Genomic DNA, 14,835 nt, shown 5'->3' on the forward strand with positions numbered 1-14,835 from the left:
CACATTTATAAATGACATTAGTTTATCATAGTATAAATTTTTGTTGCAACACAATGTGTTAGTCTATTTATTTATTAAAATAAGGACTTATACATTGTATTAGGCTTATTGACAATAAAACTATGAACAAATCACTGACTAATTTGTTTATCCCCCCCTCACTATTTTTTATAGAAACACTAAAATGTGTACAATGTTTTATAATAATAATAATTTATTCTATTAAATGTCCATTTAATTCATTTCAAAAAATTTTTATAGAATAAGTACTTTCCCTAATTCCATTGAATGGCCCCCAAACTTACCTGACCCAAAGCCAATAGAAATCCTCTGGGTCATTATGTTTCGGTCCATCTGATGGCGCACAGGTTTCTGTCCAGGAGCCCAGAGATGCCCTTCTACAGATCTGGGAGGAAATTCCCCAATCCCCAATGTTTTCTTGTTGGTTTACTTGTCTTGCTGTCTTGTTGACTGTGTGCAGTAAAGTACTGGCATCTGATCACAGCTGATTACAGACTAATGTTTTAATACTCGCTGCAGATTTTGAGCCGATTCTTAATGAAACATTGAAATGACAGAAATGCCATCATCTACAGTCAAATCTCTAATACTGCAAATGTTCACTTCATTTTAAGTATAAAGAATTATTCTGATGAGACACAGAATCTGCTTCAAAAGAAAAACATTTTTTTTTTTACTTAATCACTGAGCAGTAAAAGTTAGTTCCACAGACACTGCATGTGCAGATTTCATCTTCTCTCATATTGTATACAAATTTGAACTTAAAAAGCGTCTAGTGCAGTTCTAGTTTTATTAGTATTGTATTTCAAACAGTAGAGCATGATGCATGTGATTAAACATGTAATTGCATGTGGTTCTTCTGTAAGAGTAACCCCTTGATTTCCTTTTTGATTTCCCCTTGAAGTTTTAAGTCATGTTTTGTTCCTTTTTATGTCTCTTACTATTAAAATGTGCAGTCTATTTTATTAAATGCAAAAAAAGAAAAAAAAATGTTCAAAATGTGATTCTGCATGATTTCGATGCATAATTTGTTTGTGCACAAAATAATGACAATAAATAAACTCCTAAAAAAAAAACAACAACAACAAGACATTATTTTACAGCAACAGACTAGTTAAAAAAAAACTCATACTATGGCCTTGCTAAAATGTCTTTTGTCAAATATTGAAACTTAACTAATATTATCAATGACCCTCTAGAATAAATAACTTTATTGTAACAAATTTCCAGCTATTTTATATGTTTGCAATATAATTCATGCTGTTATTTCTGAACTTATGTTTAGAAAATAGTAGCATATGCAAACGTGAAAACTGATCTGTAATGACTAATTTCATGAATCACGAATCAGCAGGTTGAAATTAAAACCGTGACATCGAGGAACATCTGTGGCACTGACAAATTATTGTTATAACTTCAATATGGAAAATCAGATTAAAAACACAACAGTTTTACCTTTTATTACAATTCCACCAAGCCGCTTGTCAACATATAATGTATGACCATGTGTAATCTTAAAGCTTATATTTGAACTGCTACTCAAACAATGCTGAATTGCCAGAGACGACTCACTGCAATTTGATCTTCTCTCAGTCCATATAAGAAGAATCACTTTTGAAATATAAATAGAAAAACATCTGGTACCATTTTTAGGTAAAAGAAGGACCTTAAAAAATATTTTTCTTATTGGTTTGTATTTCTCAAATCTTCAAACTTGGATTACATTTTTTCACAGTGATGGATCTGAATGTGACTTAGACAACTGTGGGCAATGCTTTATCTTATGTTTAATTAGAGTAAATGAGCGAGTGAAATCCTTCCCACATGAAGAGCACTGGTACGGCTTTTCTCCAGTGTGTATTCTCTCATGGGTTTTCAGGGTTGATGAATCAGTGAATCTCTTGTCACAGTGTGAACACTTGTATGGTTTTTCTCCAGTGTGAATCCTCTGGTGTTTTTGTAAGTCACTAGATGTAAGAAAGGTCTTTCCACAGTCCAAGCACACATGAGGTCTCACACCAGTGTGAATGCTCTGATGAACTTGTAAACTGTACGGTTGTGTAAAGCTCTTTTCACAAAAAGTGCAAAAGTGACGCTTTACACCTGCATGAAGTTTAATATGTTCCTTTAAGTATGATGCAAACACAAAAGTTTTATCACACTGATCACAGCTGAATGATCTCACTCCAGAGTGAGAGAGCTGATGTTTTTTCAGGACGTGTTTAGATTTAAAACTGAGTGCACACAGAGTGCATGTGAACGGTCTTTCTCCAGTGTGAATTCTCATGTGCACATCAAGTTCTTGTTTGACAAAGAAACTCTTCCCACACTGAGTGCATGTAAAAGGCCTCTCTCCAGTGTGAAATCTCACGTGTCTCTTAAGGTTTGATGTACGACTGAAAGTCTTCCCACACAGAGTGCATGTGAACGGTCTTTCTCCAGTGTGAATTCTCATGTGCACATTTAGTTCTCCTTTGGCAAAGAAACTCTTTCCACACTGAGTGCATGTGTAATGCCTCTCTCCAGTGTGATATCTTATGTGTCTCTTAAACTTTGATTTCTGACCGAAACTCTTTCCACACTGAGTGCATGTGAACAGACGTTCTCCAGTGTGAATTCTCATGTGCACATTTAGTTCTTCTTTGTCAAAGAAAACCTTTTCACACTGAGAGCAAGTATAAGGCTTCAGTCCAGTGTGAACTTTCATGTGTCTGTTACGGTTTGATTTCTGAATGAAACCTTTTCCACACTCTGTGCATTTATAAGGCCTCTCTCCAGTGTGAGATCTCATGTGTCCATTAAACTCAGATTTTTCACCAAAACTCTTCCCACACTGAGTGCATGTGAAAGGCCTCTCTCCAGTGTGAACTGTCATGTGTCTCTTAAGATTTGATGGACGGCTGAAACTCTTCCCACACTGAGTGCATGTGAAAGATCCTTTGGCTCCAGTTTTTCCAGATTGTTTTTGTTTAAAATTCGGTTCAGTCTGTGAAATTAATGCATTTCCATCTTCATTTTTTAAATGATGAGGTTTTTCAAACTGATGTTGCTTGTCTTCGTTCAGTCCCACTGAATCTAAAAATCAATTCATTTCCAATACTTAAATTATGCAAGGACAGATTAGAAACATAAAATCTCTCTCTCTCTCTCTCTCTCTCTCTTTATTTATATTTGTGTATATGTGTCAGTTTTCATCTTAAAGGGTTAGTTCTCCCAAAAATAAAAATTAGTCTGTTTTACTCACCCTCAAAGCATCCTTGATGTATGTAACTTTCTTCTTTCAGATGAATCCAATTGGAGTTATATAAAAAAATTCCCTGGCCCCTCCAAGCCTTTCAATGGGGTAAGCGGGTGTTATTTGTCAACAGTTCAAGACGTGAAATAAAGTATGCACTTACCATTGAAAGGCTTGGAGGGCCCAGCACCATTTTTAATATAACTTAGATTGGATTCATCTGAAAGAAGAAAGTCACATACACATAGGCTCCTTCGAGGGTGAGTAAAACACAGGATAATTTTCATTTTTGGGTGAACTTACCCTTTAATGTTCTTTAGCAGTCATTATAGAGAATGAAGGAAAACACCAACCTGTCTGTTGAATTCTCATGTGAACATTTGGTTCTTCTTTAACAAAGGAACCCTTTCCAGACTGAGTGCATGTATATGGCTTCTCTCCAGTGTGATATCTCATGTGTCTGTTATGGTTTGATTTCTGACGGAAACTCTTTCCACACTTAGTGCATGTAAACGGCTTCTCTTCAGTATGAACTGTCATGTGTCTGTTCAACTTTGATTTCTCACCGAAACGTTTTCCACACTGAGTGCATGTAAACGGCTTCTCTCTAGTGTGAACTGTCATGTGTCTGTTCAACTTTGATTTCCGACCGAAATTCTTCCCACACAGGGTGCATGTGAATGATCCTTTGGCTCCAGTCTTTTCAGATTGTTTTTGTGTGAAATTCTGTTCAGTCTGTGAAATGACTGCATTTCCATCTTCCTTTTTAAAATGATGAGGTTTTTCAAACTGATGCTTCTTGTCTTCCTCCAGTCCCATCAAATCTAAAAATCAGCATATTATTAATCCATACTGTAAACAAGGATAGATTAGAAACATAAAATATAAATAAATTATCCTTTAGTACAAAACTTTATAAATCTTTAGTACTATCTATCTATCTATCTATCTATCTATCTATCTATCTATCTATCTATCTATCTACACACAGTCAAACCAAAAATGATTCAGACACCAGATAGATCTCTGGAATTGCCAGTCCGCTGTAAACGAAGCCGATTTCATTACTTCTATCATTAGTCATTCAAAGCTAAATCTCATGACCCTGACAGAGACCTGGATCAAATCAGAGGACACTGCTACACCTGCAGCACTCTCTAAAAATTTCTCATTTTCCCACTTCCCCAGTTTGACAGGAAAATGAGGAGGTACTGGTCTGCTTCTCTTTGAATGATTGGAAATGTAATGTACCATCTTTGGGTCTCAACAGCTCCTTTGAATCTCATTCAGTTACTATTACCTACACTCTTTAAATCCATTTTGTAGTTGTTTATTGACCACCAGGACCTCTAATTTTTGAATGAATTACATGTGCTGCTCTCAACCTTTCCTGAGGTATCTGATGTTCTCCTTGAACATCGTTCAAAGCTTAGAGCTGCTGAAAGGGTGTGGCACAAATCCAAAAATACTACTGACCTTAATGTGTATTAGTCACTCCACTGTCTCCACTGCTTAAATGACATACTACCATAACAAAATTAACAACTCTCACATGCTCTTTAAAACATTTTCCTTCCTCCTTTGTCCTCCTCCTTCCCCCCTTTATTAGTCTCCAAATTAATCCTTTTTAATCATTCTACTACTTGTCCTCTTGATCCTATTCCATCTCATCTCCTTCAAGCCATTACTCCTGCAGTTGTACCCGCACTTACTCACATCATTAACATATTCCTCTACACTCGTGTTTTTCCCTCAACATTTAGACAGGCTTGTATAACCCCGCTTCTTAAGAAACCCACCCTAAACCCATCTCTTTTAGAGAACTACAGACCCGTTTCTCTTCTTGCTTTCATTGCAAAAACACTTGAACGAGCGGTGTTCAAACAAGTCTCTGCCTTTTTCACACAGAACAACCTGCTTAACAGCAACTCGTCTGGCTTCAGAAGTAGACATTCAACCAAGACTGCCTTGCTCTCAGTTGTTGAAGCCCTACGACTAGCAAGAGCGGAAAACACTTATCTTACTTGCAAAGGTCATCTCAGGAACCAGACTCCAGTGGTTTGAGTCTTACCTATCAGATAGGTCCTTCAAAGTATCTTGCAGAGGTGAGGTTTCTAAGTTGCAACATCTAACTACTGGGGTGCCTCAGGGCTCAGTTCTTGGACCACTTCTCTTCTCTGTCTACATGGCATCATTCAGTTCTGTCACTCAGAAACATGGCTTTTCATACCACTGCTATGCTGATGACACTCAACTCTACCTCTCATTCCATCCTGACGATCCGACGGTACCTATTCGCATCTCAGCTCGTCTAACAGACATTTCTTGCCGGATGAAGGACCATCACCTTCAACTCAACCTTGCCAAGACAGAACTGCTTGTGGTTCCAGCAAACCTATCATTTCATCACAATTTCACCATCCAGTTAGGCACAAAAACCATAACTCAACCATAACCTAAACCTTGGATTTATGATAGATGATCAGCTGATTTTCTTAGATCACACTGCTAAAAATGCCCGGTCCAGCAGATTTGCTTTATACAAGATCAAGTATATCAGGCTCTTTCTTTCTGAACATGCTGTACAACTCCATGTTCAAACTCTTTTTCTGTCCAGGCTGGACTATTGCAATGATCTATTGGCAGATCTTCCAGCCATTTCTATTAAACCTTTACAATTTATCCAGAATGCGGCAGCAAGTTTCATTTTTTTAAATGAGCTGGAAAGAATACACGTCACACCTCTGTTTATCAATTTGCACTGGCTTCCAATAGCTGCTCGCATAAAATTCAAGGCATTGATGTTTGTCTACAAAACCACTACTAGCTCTGCACCCCTTTACCTAAATTCATTACTTGACAATTATGTGCCCTCTAGAAGCTTGTGTTCTGCAAGTGAACGTCGCTTGATTGTGCCATCCCAAAGAAGCACAAAGTCACTTTTACAGACTTTTGCATTAAATGGTGAAATGACCTTCCCAACTCAATCTGAGCATCTTCAAGAATTGACTAAAAACACATCTCTTCCATCTTTATTTGACCCTTTGACTCTAGCACTCTCTATTCTAATTCTATTCTTAAAAACAAAACAAAGAAACAACAACTTTTAGACTTGCACTCTATTAACTTGCTGCTTGTTTTCCAAAAAAAAAAAAAAAACTAACTAGCTTTCTAATCTTTTTGTATTCTATGTTTTCTTTTCATTTATTATATTATTTAAAGAGCCATTGCTATGTGTACTGCGTTAAGCTAACTGAGACTTGTTATATCACTTATATATCATTGCTCTTTTGTTTATTTTTATTGCTTCTATTGTCATAATTTGGGAGTCGCTTTGGATAAATATTATACTCTAAATTAGAATCTAAATATTATACCCAAAAATTCTTTATACAGTGGACTCCCAGTAAAATGTATAAAAAATGGACCAGAATTTTTATTTGACACTTTGAGCTGACCATGTTTTGTTACATACCTTTCTATCAAAGTTATCTGACATTAATCAAGATTCATTCTGATTTCTTATCATATTTAATTACCATTTTCTAAAGTATTACAAATAAACTGTGATAACGTGAGAAACGTTGAAGGTGTCTGAATAAATTTTGGTTTGACTATATAGTATATATATATATATATATATATATATATATATATATATATATATATATATATATATATATACAGGGGTGGTTCTAGGGTGAGTGGAGATTTGGGGCTTAGCCCAGAAAAATCCTTTTTTATTTTAATAAATCAGAAAGATTTACCTTGTTCAAAATATACAAAAACTATATATATAAAAAAACTAAAACATTTTATTTAAAGTATTGAGGAAAATACATTTGCTTTATGCAAACAAACATGCAAAACAAATGAAACAGCGCGAAAGCAATGATTTTGCAATACATATTTTCCATGGTCATATCTATTAATTTATTTGCAACGCTGCTTTTATTTTGCGTGTCAGTCTAGTTTGAGCTTGCGATGCCATTTTTCCTTTGCGCTTCACTTTTCTGCACGTCTCTCTTTGTGGCACTGTTTTGACGCGGGGGCGGAGTCAATGGACGGGGGCGTGTACAACATGCCTCCATGGAAGTGACGTCATCGGCCGTAGAGACGCAGCTCACTGATCCAGGTCCTGTCATGATGAGCAGACACTTTCGAGTGGATCGTTTATTTTTATTCAGTGGCATTAAAACATTCATGTTTTCGTTTTATTTACTTTATTAACAAATGCATATGTATTAGCAGCGTTTGCTCAAGTTAAAGAAGTTGTTAACATGAACATCTGCTGTTTATTTCTCTGGATGTGCACACTTTTATAGCATGTGTATTGGGATCGCAAATCATTTGAGTCAGTTCGGGAGTTCGAAGCGGTATCGCGAATCATTTGAGTCAATTTGGGGATCGCGAATCATTTGACTCAGTTCGGGAGTTCGTAGCGGGATCGCGAATCATTTGAGTCAATTTGGGGATCGCGAATCATTTGAGTCAGTTCGGGAGTTAGTAGCGGGATCTCGAATCATTTGAGTCAGTTCGGGAGTTCGTAGCGGAATCGCGAATCACTTGAGTCAGTTTTGGGATCGCAAATCATTTGAAGCAGTTCGGGAGTTCGTAGCGGGATCGCGAATCATTTGAGTCAGTTTGGGGATCGCAAATCATTTGAATCAGTTTGAGGATCGTGAATCATTTTAAACAGTTCGGGAGTTAGTATCGGGTTCGCGTATCATTTGAGTCAGAGTCAGAGCAGTGTGTGTGTGTGTGTGTGTGTGTGTGTGTGTGTGTGTGTCCTAAAGACTGTGCTGCGCAACCGTTAACTGTTAGATGTTCAAAATGTAACTTTAAATGAGACACAATTTAAAACCGACAAAGAAATATATTAAAAGTTACAGATACCTGAAGCTGTTGTATCTTGGCTTATAAGTGTTTTGGCTGGGGGGTTTTACTTCCTTTTTTGAAGAAGAAGAAGATGATTTTTTTTAAATATACATTTTAATTCAAATAAATTGATCTAGTAAAATACTACACGCCGTCAAACCGCCTGCCTCAAAAAGATCTCATTTCATTGGCTGGATCGTACAGACGTTCATCGATGGTTGGCCAGTTTACATGTCAGTCAGAATCACTAGAATCAGTGGGCGGTTTTCGTTGGGTGTGAATGACAACGCATAACTTACTTGGGTAAATTTACAGACACTGTGGAGTGAGAGTCAAGAGATATTTATTTATTTATTTAAATTCTAATGTAAATTACTTTATTGGGCACGAAAACTCATTGATGGCATGGTGGTAATAAAAACATTCGGGGCTTTACTGAAAACATTCGGGGCTCCAGCCCCCTTAGCCCACCCCTAACGCCGCCCCTGTAATATATATATATATATATATATATATATATCAATTTTCATCTTAATGTTCTTCAGCAGTCATTATAGAGACTGAAGAAAAAAACCAACCTGTTTGTTGAATGCTCATGTGCACATTTGGTTCTTCTTTGATAAATGAACCCTTTCCAAACTGAGTGCATGCGAAAGATCCTTTGGCTCCAGTTTTTCCAGCTTGTTCTTGTGTGAAATTCTGTTCAGTCTGTGAAATGACTGCATATTCATCTTCATTTTTAAAATGATGATGATTTTCAAACTGATGCTCCTTGTCGTCCTTCAATCCCATCAAATCTAAAATCAACATATCAATTTTCCATACTTCAAATAAAGAATGACAAATCAGAAACAAAACAAAATACAAGTTAACTCTTAACTTAGTACGAAAAATTTGTCTACTAAACCAACATTTATTCAGACACCTTCAACATTTCTCACATTATCAAAGTTTATTTGCTATAGTTTAGAAAAAGTTTAATATGGCAGAAACTCAAGTGTTAAACTGTGTTAAAACAAATTAATCTTGATAATGTCAAATAATTTGGAAAGATATGTAACAAAACATGGTCAGCTCAAAGTGTCAAATCTAATTTTTGGTCCGAACATGTTATACGTCTTTCTGTTAGTCCACTGTATGAAAAATTTTTGGTATAATATGTCACAGTTTACTTTCTTCTGTTATCCTCACTTACATAAATGAACTATAGAGTCCTGCACCCACTAGAAAAGAAAAAAAAAATATCAAAGAATATCCGCATGGTGTCTGAATAATTTTCGGTTTGACTGTATATGTGTCAGTTTAATCTTAATGTTCCTCATCAGTCATTAAGGAAAATGAAGGAACACACAAACCTGTTTGTTCCTCTGCATCTTCTTCCTTCATTCTGCAGGGTTCTCCACCATAACAACTGAATGAAATTTCCATTACAATATACCATTGCACATGCTCAACGAATTTCATAAAATATTTTTCATAACGAACAGTAGACACACATATAATGCCTTTTCTGGGGTGTTGAATACGCTTACAAAACCGTCTTTGAACGAGTTCTGGTCAGCTGTGATGAAGCGTGACTCTCTGGAACATTTAGCCAAAAAAGCGAAACAATGTTGCCTCTGCTGCTTTGGATGTATACAGTTTTATAGCCTACAGTCTATGGGCTGGACGCAGGGGAGAAGACCAAAGCCGTTTTCTGAATTAATGTCAATGGAGGAAAGGCTTCCCTACGCCGAATAAACAGATTTTGTTAGGAAACAGTTTATCAATTAATTATTTTGAAATTTAAAAATAGGCTGGTTAGAGATAAACCACAGCTGCGCAGAACTGGTCACCGAAAGATACATGTCGCGCAGGGTTGCCAGATCTTCACGACAAAACCCTCCAAAAATCACTTTAGCGTTTGGATGGGGGCACCCTCAACCCCCATAAATCTGACAATTTAGAAATGCATTGAGCTCGATCAGTGTCCGATTCACGAACTAATGAGTTATAAGAGTCGGTTCATTTCAGTGAATCAAAAATGGTTACATAATCAATTCGACTCAGAGTTTGAATTGTGAATTATTACCCTACTTTCGTCAAGTGTGAAGATAATGAAGCTCGTAGTAATTTACATGACGAAGTGTAAATGTATCTATCTATTTAATGTGACCCTAGGCTAAATAGTTAAATAGGATTGTTCAACAGAATAGGCTAGTATCATTTTTTTTTATTTTTACATTTTTATTCCCAATCAATGCTTCACACAGTCCAGTTAGTGGCACTAAATGCACAATTTACGCTTGTTCATGTCCATGAATGTGCATATGTGTTATTTACAGATGAAGGATGAGTTATTTACAGATGTGCAGCGCTGAGGTGTGTTATGAGTTGTTAAAAAATGTTCTGGTGCTCAGTGCTCTGAAGAAACAGTTCAAAGAGAGAGTGGGCTAACAGAGTGATTTTCTTAGCCCTGAGATGTTAAGATCTTGGAGGTAGGTTGGGCAGAGGTGCACCGATAATCCTCTAAGCAGTCCTCACTGTCCGTTGTAGTCTCTTGATGTCTGATTTGATAGCTGAAACAAACCAAACAGTTCTAGGTGAACACAGGACAAACTCAATGACGGCGGAGTAGATCTGTTTCAGCAGCTCCTGTGGCAGGCTGAAATTTCTCAGCTGGTGGAGAAATACAGCCTTTGCTGGGTCTTTTTCCACAATAGAGTCTATGTGAGTGTCCCACTTCAGGTCCTGAGAGATGGTGGTGCCCAGGACCCTGGATGACTCCACTATCCATGATCATCCTCACTGTTTTGAGTGTATTGAGCTCCAGGTTTTCTTGAGGTGTTGTAGGATGTAATGCAGTCCCATGTTGACTGCATCCACTGACAGGTTTGCTCTGTAGGTAAACTGAAGAGGATCCAGTAAGGGTCCAGTGATGTTGGGTGTGAGTCTGGCCTTTTCAAATCTAGATGGCGCCATTGTCTTTTTCAACCTTTTTAACTCCCTCCTGAAAAACTGATCTAAATCTGTCTGAAAACATTAAATACATTATTTGTTAGGAGAAATCTAAATATGAGACATACACATGATTGATGGGCCTCTAGGAGTACTGATGATAAATAATGATGATTTAATAAAGAAATTATCAATTGTAGAATTATCAGTGTTTTCATTCTTTAACACTGTCATCAGTGATAAAGACAAAACACATTTTCATAAAAAGTAAGCTATTTATTTGTCAGAATGTTTTGATAGCAAAGACTCTCTGTGACACATACTTCTCTAAAACATTTAAAATCTTTGAGATGTAAGGTAAGCCAATGAACATTAGATTTTAGAAAAATAAATAAAGTTAAAAAGACAAACACTCAATAATAAAACCAGATCAAATGAACAAATTACATGCAAAAGCACAAATAAATACAATTCAGGTATGAAACAGCCTACTGTAATGTATAAACATTAAGTCAATGAAGTTAAGTTTCATTTTTTTTATTGTCATCTGTTCTTTATTTCACATTAATGACACAAGACAGCAGCAGGTTTATAAAGCCAAGTTATTCTCCCAAATATTTGCATTTTTTAAGACATTTTATTGTCACTCAGTTAAGATTGTCCTGACGAGGGTACTCGCCCCCGGCCAATAATTTCACTTCATTTTGGGTGTACAGTATATATCTATTTAACCTTCTGAGGATTATTTGAGCAATTGAAAATCAGCTAAACTCTCAGTAACATTTAAGAAACACATCTTAAATAATTTCAGCTTTAATCCTTGAGTCAGAACTGAATCACTCGCCTCATCTTTGATTCTGATACATCTGATTGACTCTACTTTTTATGATCCTCATATAGTTTTTAAGTGCTGGATAAATTGTTGCATATTAGAAGAGGTGATAATCTAAAAAGGGAGTTAGAAAAAATGAGCTGCTCTCTGTTTATCACTATAACTGAACTTCAAGTTACTCTAATGAAAAAAGAAAATGCAAGCAACTTGTATTCCCTGTGGTTTCTTTTCAGGTTTCAATATTTATCAAAGATTAATCGGAGCTATTAAATACTCACACTGAGGTTTTAGATCACATACTACTCTGTTTAACAAGATTGTAATCGCCAGATGTGGGATGTTATCACTCTGAAAAGGTGTTATCAATGACTACATCCGAATCGGTGGGTTTTGATCCTCTGGATTGTGAATTTTCCTCCATCCTCCTCCTCTTTATCTCTCTCCTCTTCTTCTGTCTTTTCTGTGTTTTCCTGAACAAATCACAGTAAATAAACTGTGGGGCATTGTTTTTTCTCTCTATCTTGGTGAACATCCGTACATAAAAATACCAGTCTTTCAGATATCAATGTTTTTATGTTTTCAATAAGTGTGTCAAAAGGTCCCTGCATACATTTTTAGACCACGGTACAGTTTTACAAAGCTTACAGAGTTAAAATACAATATAACTTAAAAACACCTAATATAGCTAAGCCTTGTGATCCACACCGATGAAATAAAGCTATGTCCATAGAAATAGACTTTTGTCTACAGTAAATCCAGATTTGTTGTGATTACAGCAAGCATGTCAACAGTTCACTCAACACAAACAAAAAGTGTGTTTAAACGCTCCTAGTTAACATGGGACATTATCCCAGAACTTGATCAAGAACTGTATCTCTATCTGTTTAGTTACGTGCTTGCTCTACGTGTTCTCCAGCGCGTAGCAAGAAAGAGTTGGCAGTTCTTATGGGAGCAGACTCTGAGGCTGCCAAAAAACTAAAAAAAGCATCATGTAGGCCAGTTGTAAACATTGAGGGTATGTTGTGCCTCGTGTGTTACATTTGGATTGTTTTGTGGACGATGCAGTAAACATTGGACTGCATTATGTTCTGCAACACCAAGATAGACCGGTGACTTAAATGAGGATCCTGTTTGTGGACTTCAGCTCGGCTTTTAATACTGTCATCCCAAACCTCCTCCTGCCCACATTAACTTAGCTCTCCGTGCCCACCTCCGTCTGTCAGTGGATCAACAGCTTCCTGACGGACAGACAGCAGCTAGTGAGGTTGGGAAAATACACATCCAGCACCCGTACAATCAGCACCGGAGCTCCCCAGGGCTGCGTTCTCTCCCCACTGCTCTTCTCCCTGTACACTAATGATTGCACGTCTAAGGACCCCTCTGTCAAGCTCCTGAAGTTTGCAGACGACATCACACTCATCGGCCTCATTCAGGACAGTGACGAGTCTGCTTAAAATCAATTTTCCATGTCTAAAAAAAAACTTTTCCTTTTTCAACGTAAAATAACGGACGAATGCAACGGAAACGCACAAGTCAGCAATATTTCTTATTTATTGGCATGAAGTTTCGTGCAGAAAAGCAACAGGAGTGCAACATTCTCGACAAAATATATATGCAGAGGGGACGGCTGTCATAACGAAAGAAAAACATCACTGCAGGCTTCAACCCGGCTGCATTTATGATTTAGGAAATTCAAAAATCTCCAAGATTATTTTAAATAATGATTCAATCCATTTCAAACAACTGTTCAAAAAAATTCAACTTTAAATGGACTTGAGAACAGGCCCTGTGTGTTGTTTTTATTGAACGTAACCGACACTTAGGCTAGGCGGGACTAGGCAGGCATAAGGAAATGCATCAAAAGGCTAGGGCCATTACAGATTTATTGGACATGAAAACAAGTCGATAAACATTTCGGGGTCCAGAACAGAGCGTTTTTTTATTCACTCCAGCTGTTGAGAAGACATGCTCCGACCGCACTGATGTCCCAGGGACACACGGGTAAAGCTGCGCAAGGTCTGTCAGCTTGCAATGGTCATTTTCATAACTCAGAATCTCCTGTAGATGCGTGAATGAGGCGAATTCGCATCTACATCACAGCGAGACCTCCAGACGTGCGTAAATGCATCTTTACATTGATTTAACATTGAAATCATTCGCGCCAGGCGCTCTTTTCGCGTTTGGTGTGAACGCAGCATACGAGGTCGCTTTCGACGTCACTGGGTCTTATAGGCGCGTAAAATTGCTGGTATTTTTGTCAGGAACACAACTGGACACAGATGCAGGTATGGTGTGAGAATTTATTCAAAAAAATCCAAAAGAAAAACTCCCTCCAACTAACAAAAACAGGCCGGGAAATAATAGAAAAATGTCCAGCAGGAAAATAAGAGGCTTGAATGTCCTTTCGTAAACACCCGGTAGGGGGCGCCCGATGGCGCGGCCGCGTAGGAAGTGGAGGAGGGAGGAGAACACGAGAGAGCCCGTCACGGAGCAAACCAAAAACACTTCTGAGGAATGTAGGGGTCCGGTCTAGTAAATGAGGGAGGGGAAAAAATAGAAAAAGCAAAACAAAACCAGTAGCAGCAGACAATGGCACGACAGAGCAGGACTAGACAGAATGAGTACACATGGGCTGTAGTCGAACGACGATCTGGCACCGATTGGCGCGACAGACGGGAATAAATAGAGGAAGAGATGGACAAACATTGAATGCAGGTGAGTGGAGTCAAACAATTAGAAGCGGAAACTGTAGTAATGAGGGGGAGGGAGGAACGCCACAGATAGGTGCAAGACGAACGATCAAAACCAAAACAAAACACCATGTGCGCATGAAATGACGACATAAACAAAAACACACACCGAAAAACAGGGTGATCAGACAGCTGACATGACAGTACCCCCCCTCTGACGGACGCCACCAGGCGCCGCAGGA

The 14,835-nt window shown here is 37.7% G+C and overlaps 1 protein-coding gene across 1 annotated transcript; it reads right to left on the reverse strand.

Moving 5' to 3' along the window:
- Positions 1-1,716: 1,716 nt before the first annotated feature.
- Positions 1,717-9,949, reverse strand: LOC113039013 (oocyte zinc finger protein XlCOF6-like). The gene is made up of 4 exons (XM_026196870.1): positions 9,490-9,949; positions 8,713-8,931; positions 3,610-4,080; positions 1,717-3,096 (listed from the first exon to the last, which is right to left on the reverse strand). The coding sequence occupies exons 1-4, from the start codon at positions 9,596-9,598 to the stop codon at positions 1,751-1,753; spliced, it is 2,145 nt and encodes a 714-aa protein (XP_026052655.1). The 5' UTR covers positions 9,599-9,949; the 3' UTR covers positions 1,717-1,750.
- Positions 9,950-14,835: the final 4,886 nt, after the last annotated feature.

The sequence above is a fragment of the Carassius auratus genome, chromosome 21 (assembly GCF_003368295.1).
Source record: "Carassius auratus strain Wakin chromosome 21, ASM336829v1, whole genome shotgun sequence".
In the NCBI taxonomy this organism is placed as follows: Eukaryota; Metazoa; Chordata; class Actinopteri; order Cypriniformes; family Cyprinidae; genus Carassius; species Carassius auratus.

Excerpts from the sequence above, each read along its gene's own strand:
- LOC113039013 (XM_026196870.1), bottom strand. The coding sequence starts at position 9,598 with ATGAAATTCGTTGAGCATGTGCAATGGTATATTGTAATGGAAATTTCA. Across the intron at positions 4,081-8,712 it reads CATGAGCATTCAACAAACAG|ATTTGATGGGACTGGAGGAA; the intron begins GTTGGTTTTTTT and ends GCTGATTTTTAG. Across the intron at positions 3,097-3,609 it reads CATGAGAATTCAACAGACAG|ATTCAGTGGGACTGAACGAA; the intron begins GTTGGTGTTTTC and ends ATTGATTTTTAG.